At 38.8% G+C, this 23,189-nt stretch overlaps 1 protein-coding gene across 2 annotated transcripts; it reads right to left on the bottom strand.

The window, feature by feature from the left end:
- Positions 1–774: 774 nt before the first annotated feature.
- Positions 775–22,921, bottom strand: LOC141510027 (immunoglobulin superfamily member 1-like). 2 transcript variants are annotated; one of them, XM_074219995.1, is made up of 7 exons: positions 22,809–22,921; positions 22,528–22,563; positions 13,938–14,237; positions 13,108–13,395; positions 12,849–12,890; positions 12,552–12,647; positions 775–1,557 (listed from the first exon to the last, which is right to left on the bottom strand). In XM_074219995.1, the coding sequence occupies exons 1-6, from the start codon at positions 22,840–22,842 to the stop codon at positions 12,556–12,558; spliced, it is 792 nt and encodes a 263-aa protein (XP_074076096.1). In that variant the 5' UTR covers positions 22,843–22,921; the 3' UTR covers positions 775–1,557; positions 12,552–12,555. The 2 variants fall into 2 exon arrangements, with proteins under 2 accessions (XP_074076096.1, XP_074076095.1); XM_074219994.1 differs by lacking the exon at positions 775–1,557 and adding an exon at positions 12,009–12,340 and having other exon boundaries at positions 22,809–22,919.
- Positions 22,922–23,189: the final 268 nt, after the last annotated feature.

Raw genomic sequence — 23,189 nt, forward strand, 5'->3', positions numbered from 1 at the left:
TAGATGTGCATGTATGTTTTATATACATGTCTATATGTGTATATTTATATGTAATTTATATAGAATGTGTGTATATTTTATATATTTACATATAAAATCTTGATTGGTTCTTGTCCTTCATTATCAAAGAAGACCAAAATAGCATCCTATGTATGAGACAAATGGCAGTGTGTGTCTGATCAGACCAACACGAGCTCGGAACACTCTACCACAGGTTGGGCTCAACTAGTCCATGTGAATCCCTGGGGTGAGTACTCTAAACTTAGGGATGCCATGTTTCCTTTGAGCTGCTTCAATTCTTCCTCATAGAGCACGGCCCTCTCACTGATGAGGGCACACCATGCTGGGCGGGCCCACTGCACAATCAATGCTAAAGTTCTTCAGTGAGACCTTCAGGGTGTCTCAGTCATATCCCATCTTCTGACCCCCTTGTGAGCTCTTGTCCTGTATGAGTTCTCCATAAACTAGTTGTGTTTTTTGGCAAGCGTATGTCTGACATTCTAACATGCCCAGCCCATTGTATTGCACTCTCCATAGTAATGTTGTATAAACATATATACAAATGACATGCCAACATGCACACATATTACATATATGTGGACACATACCATGTGGTACAATGCAATTACACATGCAAAAACACATTTCTATTCACTTATAAATGCATAGACACAGATCCATGTAGACATATATATTTATGCAAATAAACACACATGTGATGCATATACTTTGTGAACCCTAAAGCTGAAAACATTAAAAGCAGGGTTGAAATAAAATGAAGGAAAATATAGGTTAGACAAATAGATTTATTTTTTGGGATTTCCCTTTGGATCAAATCATAATTGGAGGTCAGTATGGTAATGACCACGTTGAGCTGAGGGGAGGAGGGGGAGCAGAATGTACATAACAAGATTCAACAAAAGGTTAAAAATCCCCGGAGGTCAACCAGGAGATCATCCTTCCATAATGCTATCTTGTCTAAAGGAGGAAGCCTTCTTTCCTGGATCAAGAAGTAAAAGGAAGGCAGGACAAAGAATCCTTTCAAAATCTGAAGGAAGTCATGTTCCATTCCTTACAATACTTAAGAAAATCAACTGTTGAGCAGGTATATAGTTGTGAAAAACTTATTACTATCATTATTATCATCACACTTCAACATTTCCCTATTTTGATCCAAGGTGATGTCAATATGTCGGCTATAGATCAACTAAAGGGGTATAGCAGAAAAAATAGAGACCATATTGGAGGGAAAAAATCTATCTTGGAAATAAAGTTGCTAGGATATGGGCAGACAATTGTTTATGAGGGGCACAAGGATGGATGACGCATTTACAGAGTTAAAAGGACAAGTTACAGAGAGCAAAAGGGGACAGTTCCCTTTGATTCAATAACCCATACAAATTAGAATTACAAGATGGAGAACGCAAACAATAACATAAAATTCTGGTCCATTTCTTCTTTTTTCTGGAGACATCTGATGTCCTTCTGTATCTCTGGAGTCTGTCAATGATGAGGCGTTTCCAGATACATTCGGGTGACTTGTAGGTATCTTCCTTTCTGGCAAAAAGAAATATTTTGACACAAAACTTTATCAGGTCAATATTTATGATTTTGGAACCTCTTTGATTTGCAATTGACACACAAAGACCTTGATTATGAATAGGAAATTTGAGAATCAAACCAGTTTTATACAATCCAGTTTTAAAAGATTCAGTTTAAATACTTGGCATTATTGTATTTCCCCCTTTTGGAAAATGCTGCTTCACTAAAATAAAATAATTTCCATAATAACAAAGAATATACACATTTGATAATCATTTTTGGATTAGTGTGTATCTAGTAGTTGATTTATAAAAAACATTTAACTTATTGCTTATGTTTTTTAATTTTTATTTATTTGGTTATTATTATAAGGTCACATGTCTTTCTGTTATACTGATTTATTTTTTAGGGTTTTTGCAAGGCAATGGGGTTAAGTGGCTTGCCCAAGGCCATACAGCCAGGTCATTATTAAGTGTCTGATACCGGATTTGAACCCAGGTACTCCTGACTCCAGGGCCAGTGCTCTATCCACTGCACCACCTAGCTGCCCCTATTGCCCATGTTTAAAAAGAAGCAGGAGAAAAAAAATCTTAGCTATAAATGAATTAATTATAAAAAATCAACAACAACAAAAAATTAAAAGACCACATATCTTACTTTTTTAGTTGAGCAACATTCCTTTCCTTAAAACAGAACTTGAGATAGTTATGATAGCTATCCTGATATCACAAAAACTTTATCATACTTGCTTAAATATCCCCCAAGCATTAAGAAAAACTAAAGGATCTTAATTCTCACAGGAGTATGTAACAGTCGACAGATGCCAAGACGCACCAGCCTAGCTGGCTATAAGAATTAGATAGCCATAAATCTATTTTTTTGTACTTATCACCTAACATGATTACAAGAATTTACCATAAGGACAAAGAAAATTTTCCTTTTTCATTTAGATATCAATTCCCAGTTAACCTATATGGATGATCAAATGCCTTGAACCAGATTTTAAATCTTCTGGGTGAGACATTTCCAAATGTCATTTTTGAGGAACCGAGTTAGGAAAGTCCAACCCAAGAACTTGTTGAACGATTGCTTTCCCAGTCCTTCCCAATGAGTTTGTCATCCACAATATCCTTATCCAAACCCCATAGAGTTGCCATCTCATAGGCATTGGTTTCAAGACACAGACTCAGGACTCAGATAAAGGTCAATTTTCAGTCTCAAGATAGAAATTTAGCTGTAAACTTTGTGGAGGCTATAGGATGAAACTATGCCACATGTTTACTATAATCTTAGATGGCAACAATAATATATTATCATAGAAAAACTTCACAAATTATTGATGCACATAAGGACTATACTTAAAAATTAAATAGAAACTTGGGATTAAAGAAAAATTATCCCCATTGCATCTAGAAACAGACTTTTTAAAAATAAAAATTGTAAATAGACATATTAGTAATTTCAAATGTAACAAAATAGTCATAAAAACAATCAGATTTCCAAGGAAGGTGACACATGAATTTCATTTAAGAATGTTTTTATACTCAAATCTCATTTCTTAAAACAGCAGTCAAAACATAAAGGTTTTCTTAACTTTTAATCTTATAAACATAATGACTTTACATATTGTTTTATAAATGTATTTACTTCGAACTAAATATACTCATACCATTCTCAAGAAGACTGAGATTCTTCAGGAATTTGAATTATACACTGGTGATCAACACATAAATGATTCTTATTTATACCATGGAAATGGCAACAAATTCAGATCAAAAACAGCAAAATACTTTCTACTGACAATAATTTAGATGCTTTTACTTAATAAAATGTTTCACAAATAGTAAGTTCCTACTTTTACTCCCTTGAAAAATAGAAATATTTTTCTATGAGAGGTATAAGCAGAAACAAGACCTAGGAAAACAAAACTTCACAGATATATTCAGTCTCACTTCATTACAATAGTCATGATAAAAAAAAAAAGGAATTCTCTATATGTATAAAAAAATTATTTGTACAAAAAGAGAATAAATAAATATTTTTAAAAAAAAGGAATTCAAAGTTGTTTTGAGTCGTGTTCACTGAGATCAGTAGGTCAGTTATTAACAATTAATTTCAGCTGAATCAAAACAAAATCTCCATCAAAACAGCAACACAATTAAAATACAGGGTTGCCTGATTTCACTAATCAAAACTGAGCATCTAACCTAAAATCTGAACCATAAAACAGAAGTTAAAATATGACACCAACAATAAAGAAAAATAAATTAGACATGAAGTTTTATTTCTCTGGTATTTACCCAACACTATTAGGTAATGGAGGCCATCTTAGAAAATGATCTCCTCACATTGAGGAAGATCAGAAAATCTATATAGCATCAAGGAAAAGGGAACAGAATATATATAACAAGGGTAGACAAGAGCTTTAAACTTGCCAGGAGATCATTTATTACTGGATCTCAGAGCGCCGTTCTACTCCAATGCTATTTTCCTTGAGGGAGTTAGCATATTTTGAGTTTAAGTACCAGGAGACAGGTTGACTATTTGTTTTTGAAATCTAAAGGTGGACTCAATTCTTTCTTGATTTAAGGAAAGTCAGACAAGATTTTCTTTTCAATTAATAAAAGGGAGCGTGGCTAGGTGGGGCAGTGGATAGAGCACTGGCCTTGTAGTCAGGAGTACCTGAGTTCAAATTCAGCCTCAGACATTTAATAATTTCCTACCTGTGTGATCTTGGTCAAGTCACTTAACCCCACTGCCTTGCCAAAAACCAAAAAAATAAAAAAAAATAAAAAAATCAATCAATTAATAAAGGTATTAAAGAGGACAGGACAAAATTTCCTTTCACTTAGTAATTATCTACCTGTGTGACCTTGGGCAAGTCACTTAACCCCACTACCATGTAAGATTATAATAAAATCGATCAATCAATTAATAAAGGGGTTAAAGAGGGCAGGACAAAATTTCCTTTCACAATCTAAAGAGGACACATTCCATTCCTCATAACAGCTAAGAAAAACAACCTTTGACCAGCACAATAGTTTATAAAAACTTATAGTAACTATTATTTTTTTGCAAGACAATGGGGTTAAGTGACTTACCCAAGGTCACACAGCTAGGTAATTATTAAGTGTCTGAAGTTGCATTTGAACTCAGGTCCTCCTGACTTGAGGGCCAGTGCTCTATCCACTGTGCCACCTACCTGCCTCATAATTGTTATATTTTTAACAAATACAACTATTAATTCACTTACATACAAAAAATTTTTACAGAAAAATACTTCTCCACACTTTTCCCTAATGATCAACCTTTCTACAGAGGTATGAGAAATATACCCTATTAAATTACTCTTATCACAAAAAATTACCTATTATATTATCTTTAGCCACATTGCTACATTTCCCATATTAAAAAACTTAAATAAAATAACTCCAGTAACTCAGTTCACATACTTTGATGGAGGAGGTAACTCGGAGAGCGGAGATGAGGCAATTAAGGACTAGAGGAGTTGTACTAGTTCAAAGAGTTGCAGTTCTCAGTGGTCTACACTACTGTAGAAATGCACAAGTGCTGTCTCTGACCACCCTGAAGAAACTAGACTATTTTCAAATCCTTTGAGATCAAGCCAATTAAGACTGGTCAAAGAAAACCTAAGAGGGTCAGATACATTTATTTTTTTAGCCACAGAGGAGTTATGGTAAGCAATAATATATAAGTATTCCTTGAGAGATTTATTCTGCCGGTGGTCAAAAGCACAATTTTAAATTCCCAGATGTTTACTTTATGAGAGAATCTGTCTTTTATTAATAATTCTAGCTGTTACATTTTACCTGTATTTCTAAATACTGGAACATTTAAGACACTCAAAATCTCAATTATGCATTTCACTTTAATACATTTTTAGATTACCTTGCACAGAAAAATCAATCCATATAATATAATTATCTAATATATAGTTATTTAACCTGAAATAGCAATTAATACATAGTCCTACTCCATTTTTTCCCCCTTTCAGAGCTAAATCTTCTTTCTGAAATCAAACCAACTCTGGTTGTTAGCAAGGTGGCTTACTTCAAAAAGCTTCCTGTAGATATGTATCTTTAAGTCTCTTAGTTTAAACCCAATGTACAAACTGATTTCTAAAGACAGTCTAAATTAAATGATAATGTGCTAATGCTTTTTAATTTTAAATTAGCTAAGTTTATACAATTAAATCTAAAACACAAACCAAAAAAGGGAGTAATTCAGATTTAGGGATTTTCATTTCATTTAGATGGGAGCTAGAAATTGAACTCAGTTACCAATGTATCTTATTTTCCCAAATGTTATCCAATAGAATAATATTTCAAACCGTTAATATCAGAATAGAATTTTCCACTTCCATCCCTTATATGGGAACCAAAAGCTTGATTAATCCCTAAGAGCTCCCCAAACCAGCACCATGCAATGAAAGTATAATAATTGCTAAAAGCTATACCCTGGTAAAAGATTGATTTCTTTGTAGGATACTCAGGCTTCCTATTGGTCAACTTGCCTCCTTAGTTAGAAATTAAGACTCCAAGGTATCTCTCCCTATGGTCAGTACAAATCTAGGAGGACAAAGAGCTGGATGTTAGCAGACCATCCAGAAATAACAGAAATTCAGATAGCAATATACAAAGTTGATAATCTTTGAGAAGCAATGCAACATTCATATTTAGGTCACAAAGAGGATTAATGATTTTCTCTACTCGGAGTTTTTGCTTAAAAGTCCAACTAATTCCCAGTTCAGGTGCTCATTTCCTGGTCTCCATCTTAAAGTTTAAAGATAAGATCCTAGAGAATAAAACTTCATGTCTAATCTGTATCATTCTGTCATTTTATTTTAACCCTATATTTTTAAGGTTTTTATAGTTTTAAGATTGATAATATTTACTTTCATGATGTGATGATTCACTCTACCTCAAACATGAACACATCTTAAGCCATTTCATATCTGAGTTCTATACTCTCAGAAAGATTTCATAACATGTATTAACATGAACACATCTTAAACCATTTCAAATCTGAGTTCTAGACTCCCAGAAAGATTTCATAAATATATTAAGATACCTTAAAAATCAAATTATCAAAAACATTTCAGAATCTGTTCAGATTTCAATCGAATTCTGATCCATTTAAAAAAAAAAGAATTTAGTGGCGCAGTGGATAGAGCACTGGTCCTGGAGTCAGGAGTACCTAAGTTCAAATCAGGCATCAGACACTTAATAATTACCTAGCTGCGTGGCCTAGGGGAAGCCACTTAACCCCATTTTCTTGCAAAAACTAAAAAAAAAAAAAAAATTAAGTTATATAATATAATTTACAGTCAAATTCTAAATTTTCACAATATGCTTTCAAATCAATAGAATATTTTACATAAAATAATCCCGAATTTTTAAAATATAACCCTTAAAATACCCAAGCAAAACCTAACTACCTCTCTATTATTTTGAGTCTTTTTTCCTTAAAACAACTTTGCATGTACTGTGGAAAGGAAAGGGAGGACAGCCTTCAAGTGAATGAGATAAGAGAAACTGTGTAGCATGATAACCAGAAGCAAAATTTGAAAATGAATGACTATTTTTATCCAATGGAGGACTAGAAAAAGCAGACTGCCTCTCTTCAAAATCACAATATTTGGATTAATATAATCCATGACATCTAAATTGTGAATTTTAAGAGAGAAAAATCTAATTTTCCCCCTATTTTACAGGTGAAAAAGAGAAACATATTTGGCCAAATCAAGGCAGAGAAGATACAATTAGACAACTAACACAATCAATCAAGGCACAGAGAAAACACAAACACAAACCAAGTAAAACCGATTTTTATTATTCACAAACTACTAATATCTCTGAAGGAAAAAAGGCAGAGTTCCCACCAGCTTTCCTAGGGGCTCTCCATCCCTTTGGTTGGTGTGAGATAAAGACCTCATTAGCCTTTTGCAAAGAGAGAGGAGAGGCAAAAGGCAGAGCCCATATGAAGAAATTACTTCTCTAAACTCATCTACACTCTAAATATTAATCACAGAAATATTGGTATTAAGGAGGGCAATAAATAAACACAGGTACCTGGACAGACATATATTCAAATAAAAAGGAGGGTTATCTGAAGTCTCACATATTGGGGTGTCAAAGGCACAACTCTCAAAACCAAGACAGATTTACTTTCTTTCACCTTAGAGGGACCCAAAATGCCTAGAGTGTGCACCCCTGGATATTTTTACTTTAGAGGGGCTATTTCAGTACCCCTGGGCCAAACCAGGAAAATTTCTACTTTCCCAAAGAAGCAAGAATTCCCATTAAACTTTGAGATAAAGTTCAATTTCAAATAAAGCAAAGGTTCAAAAATAGAACAATTGAGTTGAAAAAGTGACAGACTTCCCTTGTTGCAAGGTCACCTTTGGCTAGACTCAATCTGTCCCTAGTATTTTTAGGGATCCCATATCCAGTGTTGTTGCAAAGGAGCCTTTGCAAAGCAAAATTACATTATCCCACATCTGTCAACTAAAACATGGGTTCAGAATAGAGTTGGGGTTTGAAAAGTTACGGATCTATTGCCTTCCAAGGAGCACATCTGGGTGGAGACCAAGGACCTGTCCTTCCTCAAAATCCTGTCCATCTCCAAGTCATGGCACTAAAACTGAAAACTTTAAAAATATAAGGTTAAAATAAAATGACGGAAATTATAAATTAGACAGAAGGTTTTATTCTCTGGGATTTACTGGTAACTTATAAGTGGAAATCAGAGTAATGACTACACCAGTCAACAAGAGACCAAGATACTTATACAGCAAGCAAGAGGTTTGGGGAGCAGGGAGAACAGAATATACACAACTAGAGGAGACAAAACCTTAACCTATCCTGGAAGACATTCTATTATTTTATAGACATCTCATCAAAGAGAACCATCCTTATACAATGATATCTTGCCTCAGGGAGGTCACATTTTTTTCATGAGATTAAGTCTCATTCTTTCCTGGATTAAGGAAAGCAAGACTAATCTTCCTTTGAAGGTCTAAAGGAGGACACATTCCATTCCTCACACTAGATAAGAAAATCAGTCTTGGACCAGAAATATAGGTGTGAAAATCTTATCTTTACTATTATTATTAATATTATTATTTCAACAACTGAATTTGACAGATGCAAAGAGAAAAAGTCCTAGGAGAAACAAGATGGCCTATCTCACCTGCCCCATCCTGATCACTGTATTGTATTTCATTAGATGTTCTCTATCAGATTTATTTATCAAGTGTAAAATACCTCCATAATTAAGTCATATATTCATTTCATAAATTCATAAATTTAGCAACCAACTTAAATTGGGTAGGACAAAAGTAAGGCCAGAATGTAATCAGATTCATCAAAGGAGGAAATGTCTTAGAAGAATGAGCCCAAAAGACAAGCCCTACTCCCAAACACAGAGGCTAAGATCATTGAACTCCTCAAAGCTTGATGAAACTTCCCTCGGGGCTAGAATGTTCCTGCACATCTCTCCTCTGATTCACCTGCCTCCAAAAGGGTTCCTAATTCTTCCAACCATGGTCAAAACATTTCATCATGGATTTCATTGAATAGTTTGAAATGTTTCAGTCCAACTCAGTTGTTCTCATCTAGTCTATGCCATTGATGATTTGTAATTCAAACAAAGAGGTTTCCCACCTGAGCATCTTGTTGCTTACATTAAGAGGGCAATGAGTAGGAAACACTCCTCTTACTCAGACCTAGTTGGATGTGGAGCAAGCACCAGTTGTAGGTTTTGAAGAGCTGCTTTTGCTTCCTGTCTGAATTATTACCCATGGAACCCAAGAGCTTCATGTGTCTGGCCTCAGGTTGTCTATCTAGAACATAAGGGTTAGACAACAGGGTGACAATAATAAGGTCACTAAATTCTGTGAACTAATGGCCCTTCTCAAAAATCACTGCACTGGATTATCCAAGACCCATCTCACTCTTATTCCTCCCTAATTGCTCTGGAGGAGCCCTTTCTCTGTCCACTCCCACTTTCTCTGTCCCTGATTGCCCTCAAAAGGATGACCCCTGGGAGAAAGATTTACCTGTTTATGCCCTGATCATGTAGGTACAACATAGACCTGAAAGAGAAGCTCAGGTCATAGATGAGTCCAACCTCCCCCCTTCCTCTAAAGACCTTTAAAAGTTCTTTCCCTCAGCTCTTCCATGACATCAGCAGAAACTAAATTCAGATGACAAGATAGATCTGGGATCTGCTCAATCCAGAAACCTTGCCTCCGGCCCCTTGTCCATTTCTGCACCAACAGTCTTCTCGTAGTATCCCTCCTCCTCAGCCCAGGCCAAGTACTCACCTAGGCAGAACAGGAAACAAGAGCCAGGGCAGGGCCATGGTGAACCTTTGGCATGAGCTTACCAGACTTTACTAAGCAGTCAGTTGAAGGTAGAAATCCCCAAAAGAGTCACACTCAGGATGTGGTGGCTGTACCAGTGGTCTCCACTTACTAAAGCCTGGTCATACTGTTTCCACTCTGAGAAATATGAACCTAAGAAAATTTCCCTCTGAGAGGACCAGAATCTTGGCATGAGACCTGTCTTTCAAAGACTATGATACCAATTCTGAAGACTTGGAAGAGCAATTAACCAACAGGAAAATACTACAAAGGAAGAAGGTCCTTGATCCCATACTCCATACTGAATGGGCAGAGCTGAAGACAAAGATCTAGGCAAAGAGATGAGCTCAGCCTCAGACACAAGGTCAGCCTGATCACCTAGGTTGCACTCTCCATTGGAAAGTAGCTTCTTGTTCTTTCTGTAAGAAATCAAAGAATTGGTCCCAAATGTGAATTCAGGTCAATTCCAGAGGAACCAGTCTCCAGGTTTTCAGTGATTACTTCCCAAGTGTTGGTACCTGGAACCCTGTACCAAGGCTCCCTTCTTTCACCCAAGATCCTAAGGGTGAGACTTCAGTCCCCTTGTGCCTCCTCAGTCCAATAGGCAGCAACTTCACATCTCCCACTCCTCTAATCCCAGTGAAACAGGATCTCTGCCTGATATCAGAAATCCCTTGCTCACCACAAAACTTCTATTTTCCCCTGTATGTTCCTTTACCCTCCCATTTCATTAAACCCACTGACAGTGATCCTTAATAAACTTTTCCTTTATCCTTGAGTTTTTAAATTCTACTTCTTTCATCCATTCAGAGAAAACAGATGCTCCCTAGAACAGGCACCATCTTTGATGTCCTCTAAGATGCTGGGTGCTCTTTATAGCATATCCCATGACCCCTGAGCTGGGCAGAGAAATGACCATCCTTATTGTCATTACCAAACCCTCCCTTGGCCATCATTACTCAGAAACTTCTCTTATGCTTCCAGTCACACCATAGTTCAATGTCAATGTTCACACATATGGGTAGTCAACCTTCAAGAGTCATGCAACAGATTCATTCCTTGGTCTTCCTCTCTTGCTCAAAGCCTACCTTGACACTTAGACAAATCACTGTCCAAATGGAGGGGTTTCACAGACCCTTATAATCTTCATCCCTTGTATCTCTATAATTTTGTTTATCTTTTTATATAGCATGTTTGTGTATGGCTATTTGTATGTTGTCTCTTCTGGTAGGGCAGGGACTAACTTCAGCTTTTGTATCCTCAGTGCTTAATCCTGGGTCTGGAATATTAAAGGGGCCTAACAAATACTTATTGGTTAACTAACTGATGATAAAAAGAGTTGCTGCCAATACCAATATAGAGAGAAGTATTTTTTTCTATTTCTTTGGTCTCTCCATGGGTGGAGCCAATATTGTTATGGATGGATCCAAGGCTGGGCATAACACATTCTGAGTCATCATTCGAAATGACATTATAGAATGGTTGGACTAGTTCACCATCCTACCAGGACTGAATTAATGTACCTATTTTCCACAGACCTTCAAGAATTTGTCATCTTCTACATGTCAATCTTTTATAAAGATACACTTGCTCCAAAGATTTTTTCCTTTCACCTACATAATTCTCCTGTAGTTGAATTGTATTGGTTTTGCTCATGCAAGACCTTCTTAGTTTTATGGAATCAAATTTGTCCATCTTCCTTCTTTGATCTTCTCTTGTTTGACCATGAATTCTTCCTCTCTTTGGAAATCTGAAAGCTGATTTCTTCTATGAACCTTGAATTTGTCTAGACTGTAACTCTTTGTGTCTAAGCTGTGACTCCATTTGGAACTTATTTTGAGTGTGAGATGTTGGTCTGTACCTAGATTCTTCCAAATGTCTTTCAGTTTTCCCAGGTGCTTCTTGTTTCTAAATTAAATAAGGAGTCTGGCTAGTCAATGCTATGGTTATTCCAGTACCAACATAGAACTGTGACTGTTGAACTATAAGGAAAGTTGTACCTCAAATCACCTATGCTTATGAATTGTGGTACTGGAGAAGGTTTTTGAGAGTTCCTTAGACAATAAGATGATCAAATCAATCTGAAATCAAAGAAATTTATTCAAACTACTTAGTGGAAGAACAAACATCAAAACCACATAATAGGAAACTGGACCACATAATAGGAAAACAAAACCCATTGGAAAAGACCCTCCAATTGGGGATCTCCTGAGTAATGGAAAGGTAGATCTGTTGAGACACAGGCATTATGGGAATCTGCGGAGAGAACAAAATGGGGGTAGAAGGCAAGAAGAAAATCACTCTTAGGCTTTTTGTGGATGATGCAGGGTCACATCAGAATATTAGATCAGGAAGATGGGGCAAGATCAGCTGAGTCTCTATAACATCTGGGGATCTGTTCATGTGAAGTCACTGGTGAGAAAGACAGAGAGAGATAGAGACATAGAGACAGAGACAGAAAGACAGAGAGTCATTATCATTTTCCTATGGTTTAGTTCTATAAGCGTTCTTAGAAATTATCTAGATCAAGCCCCTGATTTCACAAATATGAAAACTGAGGCCCCCAGTCTCACCCCAATACTTATTCCCTTTAATCTCAGGAGATCACCATGCTCACACTCACCAGTCTAAGTGTGATGATTGCATAGGAATGCCAAAAAGAGAAAGAGGAAGAATAGGATGACAAGGTGGCGGAGTGTGATCCAAATATATCTGGAAACTGAGATGTAAGATGAGAGTTAAGATCAGTCTGAAATCACTTCTCCCCTTTCTTGTCAATCCATCCAGACCAGTTTGGATTCAATCCACATTTTCCCAACCTTCAGGAGTTAGTGCTAGGCTTAGTACCAGGCTAGTTAGTACCAGGGACATCTAGAAACCTTGCCTCTCTTCCTCAAACTCTGAAAGCCTTGTTTCTTACCCTTGGTCTTAGATATGTGCTGAAAGGATATATCCTGCTGACCTGAAAAACAGAAAGTTTTCTATTGAGAAAAGAGTTGGAGCAGTAGTCCCAGACCCTACCCAAATCACCATGGCCCTGGGAAAGATACAAGAGAAACTTGGCCTCTTCTTCCATATCTACTAATCAGAGACAAAAGGGGCATGGAGTCAAATTCCTAATGTCAGGGTAAGGGAGTGGTCAGGCAATCCAGGGAATCTTTTCATCCTCTCCTTCTCACTTAGCAGAGTTAGCTCCAAAAGATCACTGGGTGTTGTGGTGACATTGCTGTCTAGTCCAACGTCATAGCGGCAACTGTAATTCCCTGTGTGGTTGATGTTCACGTGGGTCAAGAGGAACTCATCTCCATCTTGGGTAGACTCTCTGATGCCCACAAAACTTTCCTCTCCCTCCTTGTAGAGAGCAAATCCCACACCTCGGATTGGACCCCAACAAAAGAGGGTCACATTTGTTCCTGAAACTACCAGCTGACTGGATGTGGCTGTGAGAAATGGCTTGGGGAGGGCCTCTGAAAAGCAAAACACAAACATTAGAGATCCAAGTTCCCTTCTAAGGGGCAGAGGAGTTGGATATTCTTTACTCATTATGCCTAAGACTTCTTTGTCATTCCACTCCCTGGGGACTCCCCCCCCCCCCCCCGTCCCCAAGATAAGAGCAGATGCTGAAGTTCTCCAATTTGCCCAAGTGCTTGGGTCATTCAATGTACAGTGAGAGCCTATTCTCATATCCCAGGGGTGGAGAACATTTTTTTTTCTGTCAAGGGCCATTTAGATATTTATAGCATCATTCTTGAGCCATACAAAATTAGAAACTTAAAAATAAGCCTGCAGTTTCCACCAGACTAAATAATTTTAGGGACCTTATATGATCCATGGGTTAGGCCGTTCCCTTCATCTGCCATATCCCCTATCTTTCTCAGAGCCTCAAACTCTCCCCTCCATGATGCCAACACCAGCGCCCCCCCAGGATCACCCCCATATTTTTCTGACTCACTCTTAGCCCATGTTTTCAGTCCTGTTCTGTGATACCCAGACCTGGTTCCCCTCTCACCTGTTACCCAGAGTGTCAGAGTCTCACTGGGCTCTGAAACCCTATAAGAACCCGTAATCTCTTGGTACATGCAATGATATTTTCCAGTATCCTGAGGCCTCAGGAAAAAAAGTAAGAAATCAGTCTTTGTCCATTCTCCAGTCTTGCTTTGTAGGAGTTCTGTATTCTGTAACTTTTGTAGAAAGAATGTCACCTTCTGGGGATATGATTGTGGCGGTAGGCTGCACTGAAGGGTCACGTCTCCTCCTGGGGCCACCACAGGAGTGGTAAGGGCTTGGAGGTGGGGCTTAGAGAGACGTTCTAGGACAGAAAAACCATTGGACTAGGAGTCAGGCTCTGGGTCCTAGAAGGCCTTGTTCCAGTGCTCTGAGGATTTAGAGGAGACACTCAGTGGAGAATTCCCTTCCACCCAATGTAGACCATGGAGAAGCTCCAGACAGCCTCGATCAATTCTAAATGGAATGCTGAGGAAATCAGGCCTCCTGGGGCCAGGTCTCTAGCTCTGTTACCACTTGTTTCCTTTCCTGTGACATGGAGGATGGACTCTATCACCCCAGAGATTCCTTCTAGTTCAATTCCTCTGGGACTCTATTCCTGACTCTAAACTATGACCTCACCCTCAATCCCACATACCAGAGCACTGCAGATTTCCCAGCTTTGAGTAGTCTGTGTGGAGGCCATCCCAAAGTCCCATTTCCCTGCTAGACTCTTTTAGATCTGGTGCCAGACTTAGTCATTCTAAAGAAAAACTGTAACTATGAAAAGGTGACCAGGACTTGGCCCAAAGGAACCAAAATTGGAAAAGGTATTAACATTACTAGTCATTTTTCAGCTACTAGAAAAAAAACTGGCACTTAGCAGAAAATTAGTCAATTAAAAAAGGAGGAAAATGGGAAACTACCTAGTGGCAATTGCTTCTAGTCACCATGCTGGCCCCCTTAGTATTGTAGGTAAATGAAATCTTGACTGATCTGTGTGGCTCTCCCCTTTCTCCTCCTCCCCTGAACCAGGCTGGCACCTCTCAAGTGGTGGATCACAGTGAGTATCTTAACCATTTCAGCAGATGTGTTAAGCAAGGTCGAGGGTAACTGAGGAGTCTCAGAACCTTTCATGTGTCAGAAGGTTGACTACCCCACCACCAATGGAATGGGCAGATAAGAACAATTTGTTCTAGTTCCAGTATCTCTTTTGGCCACTTTCATGGCCATTGGAACATTGAATGCACAATCATTTGTAAATCAAAAAAAAAAAAAAAAAACATGTACCAACTCTCCCTCCAGTTTAGTCTTGGCTTGAAGCCTTTACAAATTAAATAAGTTGCCATCAGTGTGGTAACTGACCTTGATGATGTCTGTCTTCTTTAGAAAAAAGCATGTTAAAAAGCATTAAACACCCAGGTTTGCTTCACTCCCTTTCGGAAAGCATAAAAGCATTGTCCATTATCCACAACTTGAGCAAATAAGCCACCATAAACCTGATTTAAAATACTCTGAGCAGGGGGCGGAGCCAAGATGGCGACATGAAGGGATCGAGTCTTAGGAGCTCTCTGATAAAAACTCATAAACTAAGGACTCTAACTAAATTTTCGAGAGACAGAACCCACAAAGGGACCCAGTGAGGCAGTTCTCCTACTCAAGGTAAGCTGGAAAAGAGCAGAGAGGCTCTGCTCCCTGGGGCCGGAGGGGCAGCCTGCTGGAGGGGTGGCCCCCCAGAGCGAAAGAACTTCAGCCTCCCGGAGGCAGCCCCAGGGCGCTGGGGGTCGCAGCAGCGGGGGAGTCTCCTGGGCTGCACCCCGGGGGAACCTGCACGGAGTGGGGGAACAGCGGGGGACCTCTGCCGGGGCGGGCACGTGGAGCCCAGCCCTCAGGGTACACAGCCAGCAGCCTGGTCTTTCTGCAGCCTAGACCTGGAAACAGAAGCAGGTGGAGCCTGTAAGCAGGAGCCCCCAAGGCATGAGCCCATTTTGCTGAGGGAGGGGAGTGAAGAGAGACTGCCAAGCTCTGTCCTCTGTCCCTGGAACAGGACCCTGGAGCTCTGACCACATTCAGATCCTGATCGCAGTCTAGCCCCCCCCCCACCTCAGCCCCGTGGCAGAGGGGGCACTTATGGTCATTCACAGACCAGGAGGGAGGACAGAACCTCACACACTGAGACCCTTGTGGGAGTGTCCCAAAAGCTCAGGAAGCACCCCCAAAAAACAGGCTTAGGCTGGGAAAATGAACAAACAAAGAAACAAGAGGAAGACCATTGAGAAATATTTTGCAAATGAGCCCAAGAAGGATCAAAATACTCAGTCTGAAGATGAGGAAGAACAAGCTCCTGCATCTAAAGACTCCAAGAAAAACAGAAATTGGGCTCAGGCTATGATAGAGCTCAAAAAAGACTTTGAAAATCAAATGAGGGAGTTGGAAGAAAAACTGGGAAAAGAAAGGAGAGAGATACAGGAAAAACATGAAAATGAAGTCAGCAGCTTAGTCAAGGAAATCCAAAAAAATGCTGAAGAAAATAGCATGCTACAAACCAGCTTAGGTCAAATGGATAGAACAGTTCAAAAAGTTATTGGGGAGAAGAATGCTTTAAAAAGCAAAATTAGCCAGATGGAAAGAGAGATAAGAAAACTCTCTGAGGAGAATAAATCTTTCAGACGAAGAATAGAATTCAGGGAGAATGATGAATTTACCAGAAATCAGGAATCAATACTTCAAAACCAAAAAAATGAAAAATTAGAAGAAAATGTGAAATATCTCATTGAAAAAACAACTGATATGGAAAACAGACTTAGGAAAGATAATTTTTAAATTATTAGAATACCTGAAAGTCATGATCAGGAAAAGAGCCTTGACATCATTTTCGAAGAATTACTACAGGAAAATTGCCCTGATATTCTAGAAGCAAAGGGCAAAATAGAAATGGAGAGAATCCACCAATCCCCCCGAGAAAGAGATGCCAAAAAACCAACCCCCAGGAATATTATAGCCAAGTTCCAGAACTCCCAAGTCAAAGAGAAAATATTACAAGCAGCCAGAAGGGCACAGTTCAAATATTGTGGAGCAGCAGTCAGGATCACACAGGACTTAGCAGCAGCTACATTGGAAGCTCGTGGGGCTTGGAATACAATATACAGGAAGACAAAAGAGCTTAGAATGCAGCCAAGAATGAACTACCCAGCAAGGTTGAATGTCCTCTTCCAGGGAAAAAGATGGACTTTCAATGAACCAGGGGAATTTCAAAGGTTCCTTTTGGAATGGCCAGAGCTGAACAGAAGGTTTGATCTTCAGATACAGGACTCAGATGAAGCATGGAGATTGGAGGAGAAGGGGAAATATGAGGGACTTAATGAGGATGAACTGCATGTATAGAAAAATGATACTGATAATATTCATATGAACCATCTCAGTTAATAGAGCAGGTAGAAGGAGCTTTTATAGTTGAAGCACAGGAGAAAGCTGAATTCGAAGATAAAATATGGTGTAAAAATGGAGTCAATAAGAAAAAAAGGGAAATGGAATGGGAGAAAGAAAAAGGAGAGGGGGAATAGTCCAAGCTATTTCACATAATAAAATTTTTTTATTACAATGAGCTATTGCAATGATATGGAAGGGGGGAGGCAAGGGGGAATGAGGGAACCTTTGCTCTCATCAGAGATGGCTAGGAGAGGAAACAGCAAATATACTCAATGGGGTATAGACAACTGGAGTAAGAAGGAAGGGGGAGCAGCGGGAAGGAGTAGGAATGTGAATAAAGGAGGAGAGGATGGACCATGGGGGGAGAGTGGTCAGATATAACACATTTTCTTTTTTTATTACTTGCAAGGGGCTGGGATTGGATGGCCTGCCCAAGACCATAGGGCCAGGTGGATTCTGGGCCTAAGGGGTGATATGGGGGCTCAGGGCTTCTTGGCCCCAGGACCAGGGATCTGTCTGCTGTGCCACTCAGCTACCCTACAGCAGAGTCAGAGTGAAAGGAGAGAGAAAATAGAGTACATGGTAGTGGAGAAATAAGAAAGGAGGGAGTTGCAATCAGCAATGGCAACGTTGGAAAAATATGGAAGTAACTTTTGTGATGGAATTATCATAAAGAATGTGATCCACTCACGACAGAGTTGATGGTGTTGGAACAAAGACTGAAGCACATTTTTTGTTATTATTATTTGGGGGAGGGTGCAGGGCAAGTGGGGCTGGGTGGACTGCTTGGGGCCACATAGCAGGGTGATCTTTGGGTGTCTGGGGCCAGATTCAGACCCAGGTGCTCCTGGCTCAAGGGCCAATGCTCTGTCTGCCACCCAGCCACCCCTACTATTATTACAATTTTATTTTATTTTGGGTCTTTTTTTTTCTTCTTTTTGGTTTTTGCAGGGCAGTGGGGATCAGGTGGCTTGCATGTCATATGGCTGGGTGATTATTGGGTTTACGAGGCTGGATATGGACATGGGTGCTAGTGGCTCCAGGGCTGGTGCTTCGTCCATTGTGCCACCTGGCCATAGCTACAAATATTACTATTATTTTTTTAATTTTAATTTTTTTTCTCCCCCTTTACTTTTTTGCCCAAGCAAGTCTATCTATATTCATGGGGGGAGGAGTATTTTGTTTACTTGTAAACAAGTATATTTTATTAATGTAAAGAAAAACATTTGTACAAAATGAGGATAAAAATAAATTTAAAAAAATAAAAAAGAACAAAAGAAAGAACAAAAAAATAAAATAAAAAAAAATAAAATACTCTGAGCAACCAAATTTTGCCTTAACCTTCCATAAACCCTGAGAATTTTTTGGAGAGAGTCTTTTTTGGTGAGAGTCTGGTGAATTAGATGGACAAAAATAATGGAAAACAGCCTCATATCAGAAATACTATTCTTTTCCAGACTCAGATGTAATAAGAAGGCAGATGAAATTTAATTTTACACTGTGATAGAAACAATTTCATGTGCTTTTATGATGTCTTGAATGTAACAGTGAGGACTGATTTCCACTATTTTTGTCCACTTGAATCCCCAGACTCTCACCTGTAAGTTCAAAAAAGTCTTAGGGTTTATGGCAGATTAAGGCTCCATAAATCATTTCTGCAGAGGGGTTAAACAAGGATGAGGGTAACTGAGGGGTCTGGCAACTTTTGATAAGTTAGATGGGTATCTGCCCTGCCACCAATGAAATGGACAGATAAAAACAATTTGTTCCAATGGCCGTGAAGGTGGCCAAAAGAGGCACTCTGGGGCTAGAGAACAGTTTAAAATTATGTTTAAAAAGGATTGTAAAACTCTCATAACCTTTGACCAAACAATACTACTACTACTACTACTACTACCAGGTCTACATCACTAAGAGATTTGTTAAAAAGTCAATTATATGTACAAAAGTACTTCAACCAGGTGGCAAAGAATTGAACATTGAGAAGATGCCCATCAAGTGGGGAATGGATAAAGAAGTTGGGACATATTCTGTGATGGAATATAATTTTGTTATAAGAAATTATAGGGGTGACTAGGTGGTGCAATGGATAGAGCACCAGCCCTGGAGTCAGGAGTACCTGAGTTCAAATCTGGCCTCAGACACTTAATAATTACATCATTGTGTGGCCTTGGGCAAGCCACTTAACCCTGCTTGTCTTGGCCAAAAAAAAAAAAAAAAACTAAAAAAAAAAGAAATTATGAAGGGAATGGTTTCAGAAAGATCTGGCAAGACTTCTATGAACTGAAGTAAAGTGAAATGTGCAAACTAGGAGAACATTGTACACACTACCTACCAGCAATATTGGAGCAATAATCCACTCTGAATCAGGTGATTAAAATAATGATCCAAGTCAATTCCAAGACTCATGATGAAAATTCCTGTTCTCTTCCAAAGAAAGAACTACTGAACTCTGAGTGCAGGTGGAAGCAGAGGTTTGGTTTTTTTTTCTACTTCCTTCATTTTTTTTTTGCAACATGACTGGAATCAAAATGTTTTGCAAAATTATAAATGTAAAATTGATATATTGTTTGCTTTCTGAATGAGTAAAGAAATGGTTGAAAGCAAGGAGAGAATTTGAAACTCTAAGTTTCATTTTTCTTTAATACTGTTTAAAAAATAAAGAACCAAAAAAAAAAATTTTAAAGTTTTCTAATTGAGAAATAGAAATTCATTCTTTAGCTATCTAATCAACCAATGAAAAAAATGACTAAGTTAAAAAACATTTACTTTTCAACTATAGTGATAAATGCTACATTAAACGATAGATGTACTTAAATAAAAATAAAGTGCTTTGCCAGCTTAGACTGCTATAGAAATGCTAATTTCTCTTCTTATAGGGGTTACCTGGGTGACCTTTCAAATTTAAAATGTCTTTTTAAGAGGCAGCTAGGTCGTGCAGTGGATAGAGCACTAGCTCTGGAGTCAGGAGTACCTGAGTTCAAATGCAGCCTCAGACACTTCATAGCTGTGTGGCCTTGGCCAAGCCACTTAACCCCATTGCCTTGCAAAAAAAAAAAAAAATACATACATATAGATATAATAAGTAAATGTGTGCTGCAACAAAAATTGAGAGACATTCCCCAAATATCTATTTTTCTTCTCATATCTGCTTAGAAAATCATTGCCTTGATCTAGTAATATGATTAATAAAGAACTTATGGAACAATTCAGTAATTGCTTTTTCTTCCATACATCATTCCTATTTTTTTACCTTGGGGTCTCTTTGCAGAGACTCTTATGTCCCTTTTTGGTTAACATAGTTTCACTAATATTAGGTCTTACGATGGACCGACCCATCCACTTGATGATGACATCAATCATATATATTGGGGAGAAATGTATAATGAAGAGTGTCATCATGCACGCCATCCTTCCAACTGTTACATGAGCTGACCTGTGAGCTTCTGAGCTACAGAAGCACTGTAAAACTATAGTTCTCACCCACTTTTTATTAAAAGAAGACACAGAAAAAGGGACTCTCCTGTTTTCTTCCCAATATTGTCAACTAATGGGATGACAATCCCTCTGGGGAGAACAAATGACTCTTTGGAGAATACTGGGGGAACTCTGGTGGACCTTCCTTAATTTGTTAGGCCTCAAGACCCTAAGCACTATCACTGACTCACAATGAAATTCCAAATAAGTCCCTATAAACTGCCAAGAAGGAGTGGAAAAGTTCCCAGGGTTTCCTTTAGAGCTTCAGATATTTTCATTTTCCAAAATAGACATGACTTCAGACTCAGTGTCTTACCTTTCAGACACAGCGGTAATATTATTTCTGACTCTTCTTCACCGCATATGTCCAATCAGTTGCCAATTTATGTCATGTCCATTTCCATCTGTCCCCTTCTTTCCACTCCTAAGAATACTATTCAAGTTTGATCTCTCATCACATTTTTCTATAATTATGCAGGAATCTCTACCTTGGTCTCCCTGCTTCAAACCTCTCTCCTCTTTAATCTACACTCGACACAACCGTACAAGTAAATGGTTTGAAGTGCAGGTCTGAGGCCATCACTCCCCTCTTCAACAGATTCCAATGGCTCCCTTTCACTGTTATTGGCAAATGCTATTTTTTGCCTTTAGAAACCTAACCCAAGGATCGAACTCCAATCTATCTTTACAGTGTTAGTGTACATATCTCTTTTTCAAAGTCGAATCAACATTCATACCTCTCCTCACACACAATGCTCCATCTCTCATTCACTCTTTGACCTTGGCTGTCCTCCATGCCTGACCTGCACTCCCATGTCAAGCAGGTCTCTCAGAATCCATGTTTTCCTTCAAAACTCTGCTTATGTGATAACTCCTGTATTATGCCTTCCCTGTTCCTCCTCTACCAGGGACTGACTTACCCAGAAATATATATATATGTATATTATATACTTATATTTGTATATTCTATGTGTATATTGGAAATATACATATATGTGTGTATAAATAAAAATATATAAATATATATATAAACATAAATGTACATATATAAGTAAATATATATGAATATATATTGAACTTTCAAAAATTATTCTGTCATGTGTCTTATGATCTATGTTGTCTTCCTCAATTGCCTCTAAACTCTTTCATTGCTTTTACCCTAACCCCAGTATTCATAACTGGGAATAAAGTCCTGACAGGAGTAAAATCCATGGGGTCTTCATCTCCGTCACTAAGGGGTATCAACCTAATAGTCAGGTCAACTTCTTATATCCTACAGACTTCTAGGACTCAGGTTTCAACATGAATCCCGCCTTCCTCCCATTAGAGGAAATTTTCAATTGTCCTCTGCCCTCACATTTCACTATGGTCTACAAGATCAAGCCCTCTGCCTATGCCAGAAGTCCTATCGTTTTGCATGGCTCTGGTTTCCAGAATCCCAACAAGGAGATCAATTCCTTGTATAGATACATTTCTCAATTCTCAGACAACTCCCAGTTGAAAACTTCAAGATCTCATTTTCAAGCAGTTAGCCCCTGGCACCAGAGGGTCACAGCTTCTGAGTTCAGACCAGTGGCTGGATGCTAGAGAGAAGGCAGAACTTGGGTTCCCTGGGAGTCACCCATGTTCTCCTGTCTGGTCTTTCTGATTGCTCTCTGTAGTAGACTAAAACTAAGGGGGAAGGGAGAGGTAGATTCTGGAAGACTCACCATTGTACACCTCCATTTCCTGACCCAGGCTTAGTCCTGTAAGAGAAGTTAAGATGATACATGTCTACACCTCCAAATCACATCTCCCTTTCCTCACTTCTCCACAAAGAAATACTGTAGAGAAACAGGCAGGAGAGAGTCAAACTATCTGATCTCTATGCTATCCAAGCTACTTCTTTCTAGGCCTCAGCAGCTCTTTCTCTTCCACAGTTGGCTAGTCAAATCTTCCTCAAAACCCCTTTTCACCTGCTTCATCCCCCAAGCCCATCTTTGGAACTCACCAAGATAGAACAGGGAGATGAATGTAAAGGACATCCTGACTCTTCAACCAGTCCAGACCAGTTGACTTTATCTACTGAGAGGTAAGGAGGCCTAAAGGTTAGAGAGTAGAGCCAGGATGTGGTGGCCAGAACTGTTGCCCCAACCTGTTAACCAGGTCCCACATTTTTTCGCTCTGAAAAAGTTAAGACTACGAAAAGGCCCAGGGTCTCAGACCCAAGACATGAGTCATCAAGCAAGGACTAAAGGACCAGGGCCTCAGACAAAGGTCTGGTATCAAGCCTACCAAAGACTCAGACACTTGCCAAAAGCACCAGGACTTCCATGAAAAGCCTTGGGTCTATTAGGTCCAGGATATTTGTCAAAATGACCAAGGCGGCCAG

Source organism: Macrotis lagotis, chromosome 1, assembly GCF_037893015.1.
Source record: "Macrotis lagotis isolate mMagLag1 chromosome 1, bilby.v1.9.chrom.fasta, whole genome shotgun sequence".
Classification (NCBI taxonomy): Eukaryota; Metazoa; Chordata; class Mammalia; order Peramelemorphia; family Peramelidae; genus Macrotis; species Macrotis lagotis.

Coding starts and splice junctions, on each gene's coding strand:
- LOC141510027 (XM_074219995.1), bottom strand. CDS start 22,842: ATGTCCTTTACATTCATCTCCCTGTTCTATCTTG. Junction 12,891..13,107: donor TTTGGAGCTAACTCTGCTAA/GTGAGAAGGAGA, acceptor TCTGTTTTTCAG/GTCAGCAGGATATATCCTTT. Junction 12,648..12,848: donor GCACATATCTAAGACCAAGG/GTAAGAAACAAG, acceptor CTTACATCTCAG/TTTCCAGATATATTTGGATC.